General features: G+C 41.1%; 1 protein-coding gene across 3 annotated transcripts in view; it reads right to left on the bottom strand.

Annotated features, from left to right (window-relative positions):
• The window catches only part of SDCCAG8 (SHH signaling and ciliogenesis regulator SDCCAG8), a 104,562-nt gene that overhangs the window by 2,300 nt on the left and 86,996 nt on the right, over positions 1-15,266 (bottom strand). For all 3 annotated transcript variants that reach the window (XM_066546601.1, XM_066546603.1, XM_066546602.1), the window contains exons 17-18: positions 4,092-4,218; positions 2,013-2,094 (exon numbers count right to left, since the gene is read on the bottom strand). In XM_066546601.1, the coding sequence (XP_066402698.1) occupies positions 2,050-2,094; positions 4,092-4,218 (172 nt within the window). In that variant the 3' untranslated portion in view covers positions 2,013-2,049. The remainder of the gene's footprint in view (positions 1-2,012; positions 2,095-4,091; positions 4,219-15,266) is intronic.

The raw sequence follows: 15,266 nt of genomic DNA, 5'->3' as shown, positions 1-15,266 counted from the left end.
AGGCACCATCTTTGTGCAGTAAGACTACACTAAAACAAAAGCTCTCTCCTAATCACCAAAGCAATCTTCAGGTGTCCTGAGGTTGAAGGCCATGTAAGGATCAGCTTGAATCACTTTTGACAGCAGAGATGGATGACCTACCTGTTTGCTGGAAATAAGGCTCCCCCTTCTGTAATACATAATAAAAAATAAAAAGCAAACACAGCACTTGGGAACACTGCTGCATTAACCATTGGGGTCTCACTGAAAATTCCTGCTGACACAAGAAAGGAAAGAAAACCCCTGCTCCAGACCAGCTGTAATTCCAACAGTGCCTCCTGCTGAGTGACTGGGGTGAGGATGGGAACACAGGCACGGGTAAGTGTACTTTAACTTCCTTTTAGAAGAAGGGTGATCAGCTCACAGACATGCTCACTGTGACACAGACATCTGCAAGGAGGGAGGAGAGAGCTTTAGTGGCTCAGCCATACGGAGAGCACAGGGAGGGTGCAGGTTCCTGGCCAGGGAGAGACTGGCTTGCAGGAGGAGATCTTCATGGGAAGTCAGAGAAGCAGCACAGGATGACAGCCCTTGCTGGAAGTAATCCTCAAGGTCCAAATCCTACCCGTCTGTGCTCTCACTGGCTCAGCTGGCCAGCAACCCCTTCTGGCAGCTGGGGGCTGTGAGGGGATTATCCACCGGGACAAATACTGATTTCTGTCAAACTCATGGACACCAAGGCAGATCCTGCAAGAGAGAGGCATCCCAGCTCTCACAGATACACTCATGCCTGGTGGGGGGTGCTGAGGTTTCCAGCAATCTCTGTTAAGATGTTTGTTTGCTTTCTGTGCACATTTATTTAGTATTCTCTATTTCATACCTATGTAGGAAGGTAATTAAATATCTCTTATCCTCCTGCCTTAGGGTGAATTCCACTATACTTATAAGTCTCTTATATATATAAGAGACTTTCAAAGGTAGAAATTCCAAACCTGAGTGTTACAAAAACTTTCAAAATGAGAGGTGTAAATCCCATCATTAAAATTTGATTACCTTTACAAGGTCCTGAATATGCTCATGTAGCCTGTAAAGGAATACAGCATTACAGCAGGATCAAGTACTTATTTTATTATTTTTTTCCTTTAAAACCCTGAATTTTCCTTACAGTATCAAATGAGTTTTCCAAGAAAAACATGGTCTCAACACACCAGAATGTAGCTGAATTTAAAGATATTTTTTTTTTCTTTCTGCTGTCTTTCCCCCCATACAACAAACATGTAACACTAGTAATAAAAACTACAGTGGAAGTAATCTGACTTTTGAAAACAAATCCTATCAAGGCTCAGGGCTTGTTAGGTTTGTTGAGTAGGTCAGCTAGATTCAAGTAAATGATGCAATTTTAAATTCTTTAAACTTTAAAAGTTTAGTAACTCTTACAAGGCAGTAGGAAGACCTATAGCTATGTTGCACTACTGTAACATGACAGCACTGCTCCAAATACAAATATCTAGATAATATTTCTTTCAATGTGACACTAACTGTTATGATTTATTACAAAACCATTTGCAGCCTTTCTGAAGAGATAGGGATGATTCAAGCTTCCTCAGACAGAAAATACTGGAAGCAACAAAACTAAGCATTCCAATAAAAAGACAAACACCTAGTGACTATCCAGACAAAAAGTATCTGGGTTTAATCTTAGATCTTCCAGAAGTTCCCACCTAGCTAAGAGTTGTACATCCCCCTTTCCTTCAACTTACATATTTAGGATTTTTTGTATTAAATTCTATTAGGTAAACTTGTCTTTGCTATTGAGTGCTTGTCCTATAATTTTTAAGTGCTTAAAGAGAAAAAAAAATCAAAGCACAAAAAACTTCAACAGTTTCAAACTCAAAAATGTTTCAAACACTTCCTTCTTCCTTTTGTCTTTAAGTGTTTGCCAGATTCAACTCACATCTGCAAATAGTTTTAGTCGTGCTCTCCTTTCCTCTCCTCCCCACTCTATATATAGGATACAGAAAAAAAATACCTACTTCTGCTCATTTCTCTTTATTCATCCAGGATTTTACTTCATTCCATCTGTGTCCTGTTTGAGATCTGCATCCCATTTTTTCCCTGAAATATGCAACTGCAGTTACTACAGGCTCATGTTCCAAGATACAATAGCACATTTAGCTTAGTGTATTTTACATCATCTTTAAAAGATTTACATCATCTTTAAAAGATTAGGTAATGGCTGAGGCTTCCACCTGGACAATACAGTAAAATGTGGAATATGAGGTCACTTTAACCTTTGATCAACATTAACTATGCAGTTCTTTGGTTTCAGTATTTCTATACTAACTACAGGCAATCTTTCTGCAAAGAGCTTCCATTTATGGTGAACTGTACTTCAGTTTCCTTAAAACAATTGTCTGATATTCCAAGCAGCTCTTTTGGGCTGAATTCCAGTTCCCAGAGAACCGCTATTGCTTTAAATATCTGCACATAGATTTTTAGGGCTCATTCTGTAATAGTTTTTCTATCATTCTTCTTTTCTGAGTGTTCTCAACTTAAAAAGTGTCCTCTGGAGCACAATTAACTTGTAATGACCATAAAGAAGGCAGCTTTTGCCTGTCAAGTATTGATAGAAATTTAATATTTGAATGATTTTTTTCCTCTTTAGTATGATTTTTGTACTTCTGCCCAACTCCATAAAAACACAATCACTTCCAGATAAAATAGATTATCAATAACAAAATCCCTGTGGACCATGTAAAGGCAGTTCACGTTACCAAGAGTGCTTTTCTGAAAGCAGGAATTTTAATTTATTTTGGGAACAACCACCTCCTTAACCTCTCCTATAGAGAGAACACTATGGTTGCCCTAAAATTTGCCAGTAGTTACTACATGCTGATAACCTTACACTGTCATGAGCCACCGAGTTTGTCTACTAGAACAGGAAGTCCTGTAAAACCAAACACATGGACATGATATGGGGCTTAACAAAGTATGGATTTTATTCTCCTAGGTTAAACATTTACTGACTTCTACAGATAAAAAGCCTACAAAAGTACTTTAAAGTTCTAAGCCAATTCATATTCTGTTTACTGTTAGGTGTGCTACTAGACTAAATTTCCTACACCGAATGTCCTTTGTTATTGTGTTAAGCAAACTCCAGCTATCCTGGGCAAACTCACAAGTTTGAAAGTTAGAAAGCATTGTAATGCTTTGTAACTGAGTAAATACACTAATTCAACCTTGAGTTTGATTATCTGATAGTTTTACTGCAAACCTCATTCTGTGTTTGTTAGTTCTCTTCCTTTTTCTGAAAAAAAAGTGAAAGAAGAAAAAAGAAAAAACCCAGCCCCGCAGTCTTCTCCCTTATTTCCAAAGCACTTACTGGCCAAAGAACAGTGGCCAAAACAAAAAAAGCCAGAACAGCCCATAAGGAGCCACAGCTTCCTAGGGACCACTGGAAGAACAATAAGAACTGCTGGAGAAGCAGTGCTGTGATGAGTGCTCAGGCAAGATTGATTGTACCTTCACCATCTCACACATATCTTGAGTTGAAAGAGACCCACTGGGATCATCAAAGCTCAACTAGTGGCTCTGCACAGGACAATCCCAGGAGTCTTACCATGAGTGGTCATTGAGCAGCAAAAAAAAAAAAAAAAAAAAAAAAAACTTTTAAAAATTTAAAAATAAAGAGAAAAAAATCATTAAGGATAGAAGGACTTTAGTCTGACAAATGGCAGCAAAACCTCTAAGCAATTATCAATGTCAAGTAACTGTTTAAACATTAATGATGTTAAAGAACAGATTTCCCTTTTCTCTGAAAAAGCAACACAAAAATCTTCAGTTAAGAAGTTAAGAACTGTCATTGAGAATAACTTCTGCTTTTTTATTGTCACTTCAAAACACTTTTTTTCATTTAGCTTTGATTTAAGTGAGAGTCAGGTTCAGCTACCTTTCCAACTGTGTGAATTTTTATTTTATTTTTTATAAGGTAATGCTGTATTTAAAAGAGCAACAGCAACAAAATCCAGCAGTTGAAATCAGACTGCTGGCAGATTTCTCTGCTAAAGCTGCAGAATGTTCCCCTTAGACTTTCTTTTCTTTTGGCACAGTACCTGTGTTCTCAGAAACTGCACCTCTTCTGTAAGCAGGTGCTTCTCTTTGAAGAGCTGATTCTGTTTGTTGAGCAACTCCACTAACTGCTGGGCAGTGGCCTGGCAGTGCTTGTCAAGCTGCTGTAACCTGGAAAAGAAATAGATAAAAGGGTTGCAGAGCATCTGAAGTTGGAGTTCACGGAAAAAGCTTTGATCTTTGCACTGGTGGTGGCAGCACCCAGTGTTCAGGCTGGTGGTTGGGCTGAGACTAAAGTATTACTCCTAGGATGGGCTTTAAATGTATTTTCACACTTAAAATTAGCACTTTAAAGCTCTGCACTTTTAATTTAGAAGCTTTATGAGGACATGACAACAAATCTGCTTTGCTGTGACATCAGTAAAGACTGCAGGAGTGCATCCCAACACCTGTAGCTAAGCAAGCTCCACACTAGCTGCTTCAGTAACTGTCTTCTTGAAACACACACAGTTGCCCAGATTATAAAACCAAATACCCAAATTCCCTGACAAACTGGACCTGAAGTGACAAAAACTTCTGTTTTCTGTCCACTGCTCTTTGCAAGCTGGTCAATGTCCAAAACTCATTACAGAACATAGCACTTATTTCAAGTAAGCTTAGTGTTAATTAAGCATGTCAGCATAGATCCTTTAACAGTCCAACAGGGATTCCTGGAGAAAGATGTAAAGAGCCCCTCATTCCAAAGGCCCTCCTCATCAGGGGCTCCAAAACAGAAGGAATAAGCTGGCAGGTATCAGAAGAAACATGCAGAGGCTTTCTGCTTACACTGGAAGAACAAGTGCCTGAGTTGGACAACAGTGTTGTAAGACAGGTCAATTGCACATTTATTTCTTTAATCACAAAAGCAGGTATCACTTGTTATTTCTCCAGTGACTGTTTATTACTCCTGGCATCCAGTCAGAAGCAATTTCCAAGTAATGTGAATTTTACATCAGAACAATATTTTTTAGTAGATAATCACAGGCAGCCCATGCAAATTTCAAAAATATTATTGGACACAAGGCCTAGTGTGCTCTATTGTGAAGCTCTATGTCCTTTCAAATAAACTGCTGTAAATGGAAAAGTCTCTAATTATGGAAATAATCAATTACACTTTTCTGCTTGTAACTTCACCACCCAGTGTTACATTTAGACTGCCTCCTTGAGCAGAGGGAGAAAGATGACACAGGCACTGAGCTGGGTTTGACCAGCAGGTCACAACTTTATCATCTGTATCTCCAGTGCTTGACTACAGGTTTAATAACATACTGATCTACAACTCCGGGCCACAATGGATGAAAAGGGTGCAGTTCTAGTCAATGCAGATCTGGATCTGTGAATTCCCAAATTCTGTCTGCCAGTCTGCTCTCCCAAAACTGCTGCCAAGCTGGCCCTTGGTCCACACATTGGGACTCCCAGCCTGCTCTGCTGCGTTTAGCTCCTGAGGACAGGCTCTGGGCCCTCTCGCAGTATCTGCTATTACGTGTGACATGTGCAGCACAGCCACACATTCCCATATGCATTGTATCTGGCCTGCCTGCTGATCTCGTAAATGATTCAAGATGAGAAATGAACAGCTCCACCCACATTCACTGTACTTCCCATATGTTACAACTGCACATCGATGCCTGCCATCATTTTTACAACTGGGTGACAGAACCTTCTGCACATTTTGCTAATACGAGTGAGGGAGGTTGCACGGTCGCCACGTTCACTTTGGCAACAGCACCTACCAGGCAAATGTACTGTGTCCTGAGCATCTGAGTGACCACTGTGTCCCTCCTGACTAAATGAGGCAATTTTTCCACCAAAGTGGCAAGATCTGCCTAGTTGGGATGGCATGCAGCTGCTCCCCCTTGGCCTGGCCGTGTTGGAGGACAGGGACTGACACCATGCTCTGTCACATTACTTCAAGGCACAAGGTGAAAATGTAGCTCTTGAACCATGGTACCATGTTTGGACTATCCACAGGACAGCCTGGCACCAAGGACAAAGCTCCCAGTCAGTAGTAATAACAATACCCTTCACATAATTTCCCATTAACCACTTCAAAATCCGAATTTCTCTATGGAGGCAGGAAGGAGACAGTTCCATGAGATGAGTGGTTCCACAGAGAACACAACCAAGGCATCACAAGCTGCAGTGAAAGCTTCAAGGTAAACGTTTTGCTCTGATTCTCAGTACCTGGAACTCATAGGCAGCTTTATGTTAGAATGGCTCCAACCTACCCTGCTTTTTTTGTGCAATTACAACATGCAGAAGAGTTCATATGGCAGTGAAATTTGCATCTGAGCCTAGGCTATACCCCAGGCTGTCCAGAAATGAAGTGAAAAGTGATAGATAGGGTTTTGTTACATTTTGACAGGTATGGCTAGACAATCACTGCAAGACCCTGCAGAGGTGAAACATCAAACACAAAGGACAGCTTTGGCATCAAGGTGAATTCCACCTGCAGAATAAACTTCTGTTGCATCCAACACTCCAAACTGTACTAGCACCCACCATGTTACACTTCCCCTTATGTGTGGCCTACAGATAAAAACAAAAGCTGCTTTCTTTTCTATAGCAACAAATAGCTAAAGCAGGAGCACCCGCAGGACTCAGGCTGCAAGCTCCCTGCACTGGGAGACTCAGACCCATTAATCCACAGGCAATCCACAATGATGGTAAAAGCTGACATAACCTGTCAGCCCTCCTCTGGGTTTTAATGTTGAAGGAAATTATTATGCAAGGATCTGTGGGCAGTACCCATTCACCCTGCAGTGGGTATCAGTCAGTCCTTGACATAGCAGAGGCATTAAAAGGTTATTTACTCTTTCAGCATAGTCAGGTTACTGATGTAAAACGTTTTCACTTTACTCCACAGAGCTGGATTTGCTGAAATGGCGTGATTGGATTGCAGCAACCTGCAGCAGCTAAATCACCAAATCCAATAATCATGCTGCATTTACTGGCACACATCTTAATTAGGTTTTAATACAAGTAATCTGATAACTATTTCTGGCCAGCCAGAGCGGAGCTGTCAGTGCTGCAAGGGCTGTTGTTGAGCAGCTCGGCCAGTGCGCTGCCGCGGCTGCCTCCCTGCTGCCCCTGCTGAAGCCCCCCATCTGCCAGTTGCCATGGTAACACAGCCCATCACCTCAGCAGTGGGTGCTGCGACCCTCAGGCACCCCAGGGCAAAGGCTGGGGCATCAGCCACTCAGGAGACCACCAGCCACACAGGGGGGCCACCAGCACCAGGGCCACATCTCTGTGGGTGAGGGTTGCTGGGCCTGGCTCCTGCTGTCCCCCAGAGTGACCAAAGCCCAGCACAACCAGTCATTGTGCAGCAAATTGCCTTTAAAATGCATTTGTCCTGTCAGGGCAGGAGCGTCAGACTATGAGATTCTAAGGCTGCTCCTGCATTGCTCATTTGCCTGATGACCAGGGCTGGTTCCTGGTTCTGATTGGGAAAACCAAAGACCAGGCTGGAGACCTCAGCCATGCTGCAGAGATGCAGCTGAAGGCTGATCACTATGATCACACTTAGTTCCTGACACAGATAGAGCAGGCACTACCTGAGGTCATCTCCCACTATCTGAGGTCATCTCCTGCTGAATCCAAGTCAGTGATCAGGCCTACTTTGCCTATATGATGAACTTGGTGCCAGACTTAACATCAAAGAGTTAAGGTGTATGGCTGGTGCTCACACTGAGCTTGTTTCTGCAGCCACAACTGCCCCAGCTGCTTTCACTCCCCACCTCTCTTGTGGGCATGGTAGGACATGTTTCCTCTGCTTCTTTTCCACCTCAACTCTGCTACCTTTCTGCCTTCCCTTTTCATAGCTGAAGTGATGCTGTTGTTTTCATTAAGGCAGAAAAATTTATATTCACTACCTCTTTGTATCTTGAATCAGCTCTGTGAACAACTAGGATAAATAACAAAATTATTACTCATGTGAGAAACTTGCATCTTCACTGTGGTTTACAGCACTGATAAATTCACACAGTAAATTTTGAGGTAAAAAAATTAAGAGTCTATGTATTTAGAAAGGCAGACAAACAGTAAATTAAACCCTGATGTTTCACTAGTGTCCTAAATTACTGTTTACTTAAGATCTTGACCCATAGATCAGTGCCTTGAAACAACCTTAAGTGATGAGCATCACAGAGAAGCCTCCACATGCTCCCAGAATTTAAACGGGAATATCTATACACACAACCTATCCTTTAACTGAACTGCATTCTCCCACCTGGCTTCAAAATCAAAACACTATGATGCACCTTTTGCATGTTAATACAAGATAAAAAAAAGCATAAGAGGAAAACCACACAGACCAAAAAGCCACCCTGTAACAGTGAGTAGGAACTAAAGGTAGTAAATAAGTCTCCTCCTTTCTGTCACACTGGAAGTCCTGACTTCTAACAGGACACAGGGAGACAGTTCAGGGCATATTAAAAAAGTTTCCATGGAATTTCCCACCCTCTGGAACCCCTATCAGACTTCTGTTGCCACAAAAAGGACAAGACTGTCATTTGCTCAGACAGAGCAGATCTACACCACTTCTAGCTTAGTAAGATAAGCACTTGCCCATGCTACAGGCAGAACAAACTCATCCAACTGATGCTAACAGATGGTAACTAGAAGTTAATATCCTTTGCACAGTTTGGAACTGGACACCTAAGAAGCAAATGTCCACATTTTACCATGAACCTCTTGATCCAGGTGGCTTTGTATCACTCATTTATTTTTTTATTTTATTTTATATCTATTGGGTAACATTTAAATTCCCTTTTACTAAAGACACTCTCAATTTTTCCACATACTTTTAAAGTATCTATAGTATATAATTTCTAATAGGATAACAATATTTGCATGCCACAACAACACCTGCAAATAGGGTTTAATTAAAAGTTTACATAGGAGCTTCCCCTTTGTTTCAGATGTCACCACTGAGTATTAGAATATGTCCTCACTTCCACAGCTGGCCCACCAGGTTAAACAAATAGATCATGTAGGAAACCTGAGCCTGGATCTATTCCTGGGCTTCTAATAGCTCATGTCTAACATGCTGAAGAGAACATTATCAGCCTGCTCTTCAGTAGGGGGGTGTAGCAGCTGGGCTTGGCTGCTGTGATGACCACTTTTGGCCCTACTGGGTTTTGACAGGAAGGAAGCAATGAAAGAGAGTGTACAGCAGGCTGGAAAAGATATGGGTGAAAGCTTCACTAATGTCTATTTGTGTCCGAATCCCCTGGCTGAAGAAGTGGCTTTTCCTCCTTTAAAGGAATACAAATAGTAAGACCTCTGATAGGAATATGAACTCTGGATCAGGTTTGCTCTAGAGAAGAAATAGTTTGGGTTACTATTTTATGCTTTTAGTTGACAAGTATGAAGTAAAACAATTCTCTAGATCATCTCTAGGCTAGTAATTTAGAATGCTGAAAAATACTGTAGGAAAAAAAAAAGAGAGAAGCAGGGCTCAAAGCAGATAATATTACAGAAATATATTAAATTGTATAGTCAGACTCTACTTTTTTTTTGTTTTTTGTTTTTTTAAAGATGTTCACCTCTCTGATTTTGTTGTGTGCCAGACAAAACAGATTTTGCACAATTTCTAAGTCATAATGGTAGGAGACACATATCCCACTAAAGTTTCAAAAGTGGTCTCCTCATGTTTATAAGATATGTATTTGTACTACTGAAATAATTTTCCTGTGCTTGTGTCACTAGTTATAACAATTTCTGTACTTTTTATAAACATGTGCTTGATTTCCCCTACTCCTTATTCCAATTCCTCTTATTTTGTTTATTACCAGACAAACCTGAACCTGGACAAACTGCTAGCTCGTGTCCACATAAAGCAATCACTGTATTCAAGCTGTAGACACAGAATTTTTAATGCCCAATCTGAACTCTTTCCTTCACAAATACTTTGCCTTTAAAAAGAAATTCCCAGCATGAACCTCATCAGAAGCGACATGTAACAGACAGTACATGTGGTGTCTGGGCAGGCAGCAGAGAATTGAAAAACAAGTCTTCACTTTTTCTATCCCATGGCATGTGCAGAATGTACATGTGGCCCAAGCTGACATCAGGCATTTGAAGCAAAAAACCTGCTAAAAGCATCAGCTTCTGTTAATTCACTTTGTCAGATATTGTCTTAATTAAAAAAAAAAAAAACACCCTACCGCTAGAAAGGGCAGTGCAGCTGAGCTACAACTGCTTCAGTTGTTCTGACAGTCGCAATTGCAGGCGAACAGAACAGCTCTGGGTTCAGCCCTGCTGTCCTCACCGAGCCCAGACCCTGGCTGCAGCCAGCAAGGGCTGCAGGCACTGAGGTACCCAGCAGAAAGCTTATCTCTCTGGCTATCAGTGCCTGTGTTTGAAAGGTAAAATGTTTCTCACTAGTGACCTTGCAGATGAGAGGTCAATAGTGCCGGCTACAGTCCTTCTCATTTGGTTATCTGGAAGGGAGTCTTTCCAAGTTTAAGGATTACATATCACAGTCCTTCAAAACTGTTCTGCAGCACAACCCCAAGGCTGCTGTAGTGCGTATTTTGACTATTACGAAAATAAACTCTAAAAATATCAAACACAAAGTGTTAAATATCTTTGGAGGTTTCGCTTGTTAGTTTTGTTGCTTTACCCCCATTATCTTTATTTTCCACTCTAGAGGTGCCCCTCCTTCCAGTTCGTTTCAAACAAATGATTTTGCCTTTAAGCTCTGGCAGGCAACACACATTTGCTTATTTTTCCAGCTTCACAGAGGGTTATTGTGGTTTACATAAATCACAGTCAAACTAATGATAGTTGTAGGATTTGTACAGAGTTAGTTTTATGCTTGTGACACAAAAAAGGAGGAATATGACTTATATTGGTGACAGACAATTTTTTCTGTGCAGCACATTTAGATAGATGTCTTAACTACAAGGGCTCGTTGCTCTCCATCCACACAGGCCAGATTGCTTCCATTTGAGAACTTAGCCTAAGCTCGGCCTACTCCCCTTCTACTACAGCTCTAATTTCCAAAGTTACTCTATGAAACAAAAGGGAAAATAGAGGCATAAAGATCTAAGGAATGGCTGGGAAGGAGGTCAAGGTGGGCAGAGGAGCCTAGGATGTGCGTGAGAGGTAAGAAAGATCAGTGCTCAAGATATGCACGGATACACCCAAGGGACCTGAGGAGGGTTTGGCCTCTGTTTGCCTGGCTGGCCAAGCAAGCTCCCACCTGACAGGGAGCTGATGCTGGCACGCAACACAGCACTTTGGAGCAGGGCTGTACACCTGGGGCCAGCCCCATCTCCCCACGTTCCCCAGTACAGCCATAAACCAGCTCTGCTGAGAATGAAGGGAGTCACAGCATCAAAGAAACACCATGGCAGGTGTAACACAGGAGACTAAAGATAGGGAAAAAGGTAAGGTAATTTTACATTGGAAGGGGCTGAGAGGAAAGCAGTTTCATCCTGAGAAACCACAGGTTTATTTAGAAAAATTAGAAGAGCTGGAGAATCTGAGCAGTATTATCAGCCCACCTTCATGAAGCTCAGCTCTTGTGAGCAGAGAGTCCACTTGGTGTTTTGTTTTGGACTATATTTTAAAACTGCACATGAAGTCAGTGAAACCTGCAATTGGTTAGCAACACTGAAGGGAAGCATTTCACAGAAAATACATCTTAAAAATGCATTAGTACATTATAGACAGTATTACACTCTCTGTAAGAGACTGGCTATTTTGTAATTTATATGTGCATTAGTCCAACTGTGCTTTAATTTACTGCAAGGTGAACTTATTCATTGCTATGAAATAAGGGAATCTTATTGTTGTTTTAGAGGTAAATATCAGTACAGTTATCTTCAGGAAAACCATTAACCCCTCCACAATAAAGAATACAACTGCAACTAAGCAGTTTGGAGATGAGTATCAACACACCCAGATCACAGCCAGTGCAAAGGGTCAATAATGCCTTTCTGGTGAGAGCAGCTTAGCTAGTGGATGAGAATAGCAGCTCCAGAGTCCCTGCAATAGCAGCACAGGGCTGTCAGCAATACCACACAAAACAAGCACTAAGGCGGCTACAGCCTGGCTCTCCCGTGTCACAGTTCAGCACATCAGTCAGTGGTCACTGGATCCTGCACAGACATCCCAGCTTGGTAAGAACACCAGCACCTTCCAGCAGAAAGATTCCTCCTGTCCACAACTGTGTATGTGCATGCACAGACTCTTCTGTTGCCACCACATTTTAATTATAGTGAAAAATTCTAGCAAAACTATCAGCTTTTTCTTTGCTACAAATTGAAATAAATGTTAATAGCTTTCTTGACACATATTCAATGTAACTATACAAGAAGAATATTTTTCCCCTTTTACAGCAAAAGGTCTTGCTTAGTTTTCATAGGTAAATTATACTCTTCTCATACTACTTCCCCATGTTCTCATCTTTCAGTGGTAAGCAGTGGTAACTTTTATGAAGCAAACATTTAAACAAGCAAGCTTAGAAGACTCGATATGCTTTTGGAAATTAACATTCTCACTTACATAAATGAAAATTAACTGCCTTAAATTACTAGTAGTAAATTAAGAAAACAAAGCTGTGGCTCTTTGTTCAAAAATAAACCATGGGGTTTGTTCTTTTCAGTAGGGATAGAGAAGACAAACACATGCAATTTGAGAACAAGAGATCTACCTGCTATCAGTCAATTACTGTCTCTGTAGACATGGCAACCTCCGATACTGCGGCTGCAGCACAAACGCATCATTACTTAAAATTTCTTATATGGGAAGCCCAAAGAAAATGCACATTTCCCTGTTGGTGAACTCACACATGAACATGGGCAGAAAGCAGTCGGGGTCTCTGAAAGGCAGTGAAAGCTCAGCAGGTACCCCAAGAGAGCCCGAGGTCCCTGCTGGGGTTCAGTGGTCCGACTCTGCTCCTCCTCAGCAGCCACCACAAGAGCCTTCCAGGGAGATGCTGGTGGTCTTGGCACCACTCCTGGTGGACAACTGTCCACCTCACACCTGGCTCAGCCTTGGCTGAGGCGAGGTAATGAACAGGCCGACAAAATGAACCCAAGCCTCCCTCCCGAGGGAGGCTACTTTTGATCAGTGTTGAGCAACATATGCAGGCTTGAGCAGGGGGGCATGCAGGCAGCTCAGGGAAAAGCGTGCGCTGCTGTAACTAAACTGCAGATTAAGCTGAGTACTGCTGTTTCCTAAGCTCCAGATAAGGAACCTTCTGGAGAGTATGAAAAAAATTAAAGCGAAAAAAGAACAGTAATTGTAATTTTACTTTTAAATTATTGTGAATCTAGGCTGCACTAGAGCAGCGTTTGTCCCAGTTTAAGGCAGTGTATTTTTCAGCAAAGATTCTCATAGGGAAGATGCTTCTCTAGTTAATGGTTTGTTTCTAATGTCTCTGAAACCATAACATTACCTGCTCAGCAAGTATTTACCAACAAATGACTGTTTGGGTGTCCCTCATGTTATCTCCTTACATAAAAATCATGATATTGGGATCATAATGTACTTAAAATCTCTTCAAATAAAATAATCCTAATTATTGAACTGCTGTACTGCAGCATCAAGGTTTAATTTCCTTAGAAACAAATGTTATCAAGGAGAAAAAACTGCATTTACAGGTCTATTAAAAGGCCTGATTTCATTGAAACATACAGAGGAATTTAGAGTTCTATTCTCTGACAGTAGAGAAATGACTAAAATCTATTTCTGTTACAGATCTGGATACAATAGCTTTCATCTTGATCCAGAATAACTCCTATGAGCTGTAATGTGAACTACAGACTCCTGTAAAGCACACAAAACCCCATGAAATGCTCAATCCTGTGTTGCTAAAAACTAAAGGAGTTCTGCCTTTAACAGAAGCAGGCCCCTTGTTTGCATAAAGAGCACCTTGTCAAACAGAATACAAATGCCAAGCTGGTACATTATAGCCACAAGCACAATAGCCCCACTCTTTTTAACTAAGCAAATCCTAGAGAGAGCAGTTTTCCCCCAAAATCTTGGCATCAGTGACAAATTCAGTGAACTGATGTCTCAAAGTGTTCACGAAAGATGTGGGAAATTTGCAGAGGGGCACGAGCTTTTAATTTCAAAGAGAAAGGAACTGTATGTTTTCATTGTAAAAAATTAGAGTGTGAAAAAATCCTAAGCACACAATAGCTCTCTTTCAAGTATAAAGTTCAGAATTACATCTCCCAAGCTTCCTGTACGTTTAAAGAAGAACACATAATAATGATCTAAAAATCCTTCACAAAAAACCAACAAGCAAGGATGAAGCAGTACTCGCCTGGGGGCCAATTGCCTCTCCAGCAGCGGTAAGGCTGTTACTAGGCTTGCAGTACCATTTGTTCCATTACACAATCTCCTGAAGCCTTTTACAGAGAGCTAAAACAACTGCCTGTACCAACACGACACATGGCTTTCCATCCCGACTCTTTGCTAATCCAGACGCTCCAACCATCTTTCTTTAAGATGCCATATGGTTGGCAGAAGCCTGTAGATCTAGCAGCACATCTGCTTGTATGTTACTTCTCCCCTCCAACTCCCCCCTCCACACCACAAAAGAGAGAGCAAATAATTATTTTACATGTAACCAATTAAACTGCATTTAAAGAAGACAGGGATTATTTAGCTCTAGATATTTTAAAAATATAGATTGTCGCAGAAGATCATTTGTCTCTCAGTGATTTGGGAAATACAGTGAAACAAAACAAAGAAATGAAAGGCACATGGGCAAAATGATCCCTGCATTTGAATTATTTAAATGACTGCCATTCAGACCTTATGCCCGAAGATTTATTTCCCACATTAGTGTGCCACTGAAGAAGGGATTGATTTTGCTCTCTGCTTTTGTCAGAGGTGAATCCAACAAGCAGACTAGGAAACTATAATACACCAAACCATGCTTTGTTAAGCAAGCAGAGTGAGTCTGTATGCTAATGACTCTGCAGGAATACACTGACACACTGATTTTTTTGGTGTGATGAGCAAAGATTATTCACACCATAAAAATCCTGGTTGCACTGGCATGCAGGCATCCAGGTTATCTCTTTAGAATCCAGATGCCAAGGAAGACAGGCTGCAAAAATAATTTTGTTTGTCATGAGTTATCATTTGTCCATTTATGACATAATGGACTATAACAGAAGAGAAAATATACACTTTGGAGCCTGAAATTAAAA

This window comes from Molothrus aeneus, chromosome 3 (assembly GCF_037042795.1).
Source record: "Molothrus aeneus isolate 106 chromosome 3, BPBGC_Maene_1.0, whole genome shotgun sequence".
In the NCBI taxonomy this organism is placed as follows: Eukaryota; Metazoa; Chordata; class Aves; order Passeriformes; family Icteridae; genus Molothrus; species Molothrus aeneus.
This window is presented reverse-complemented; position numbering and strand designations above follow the sequence as displayed.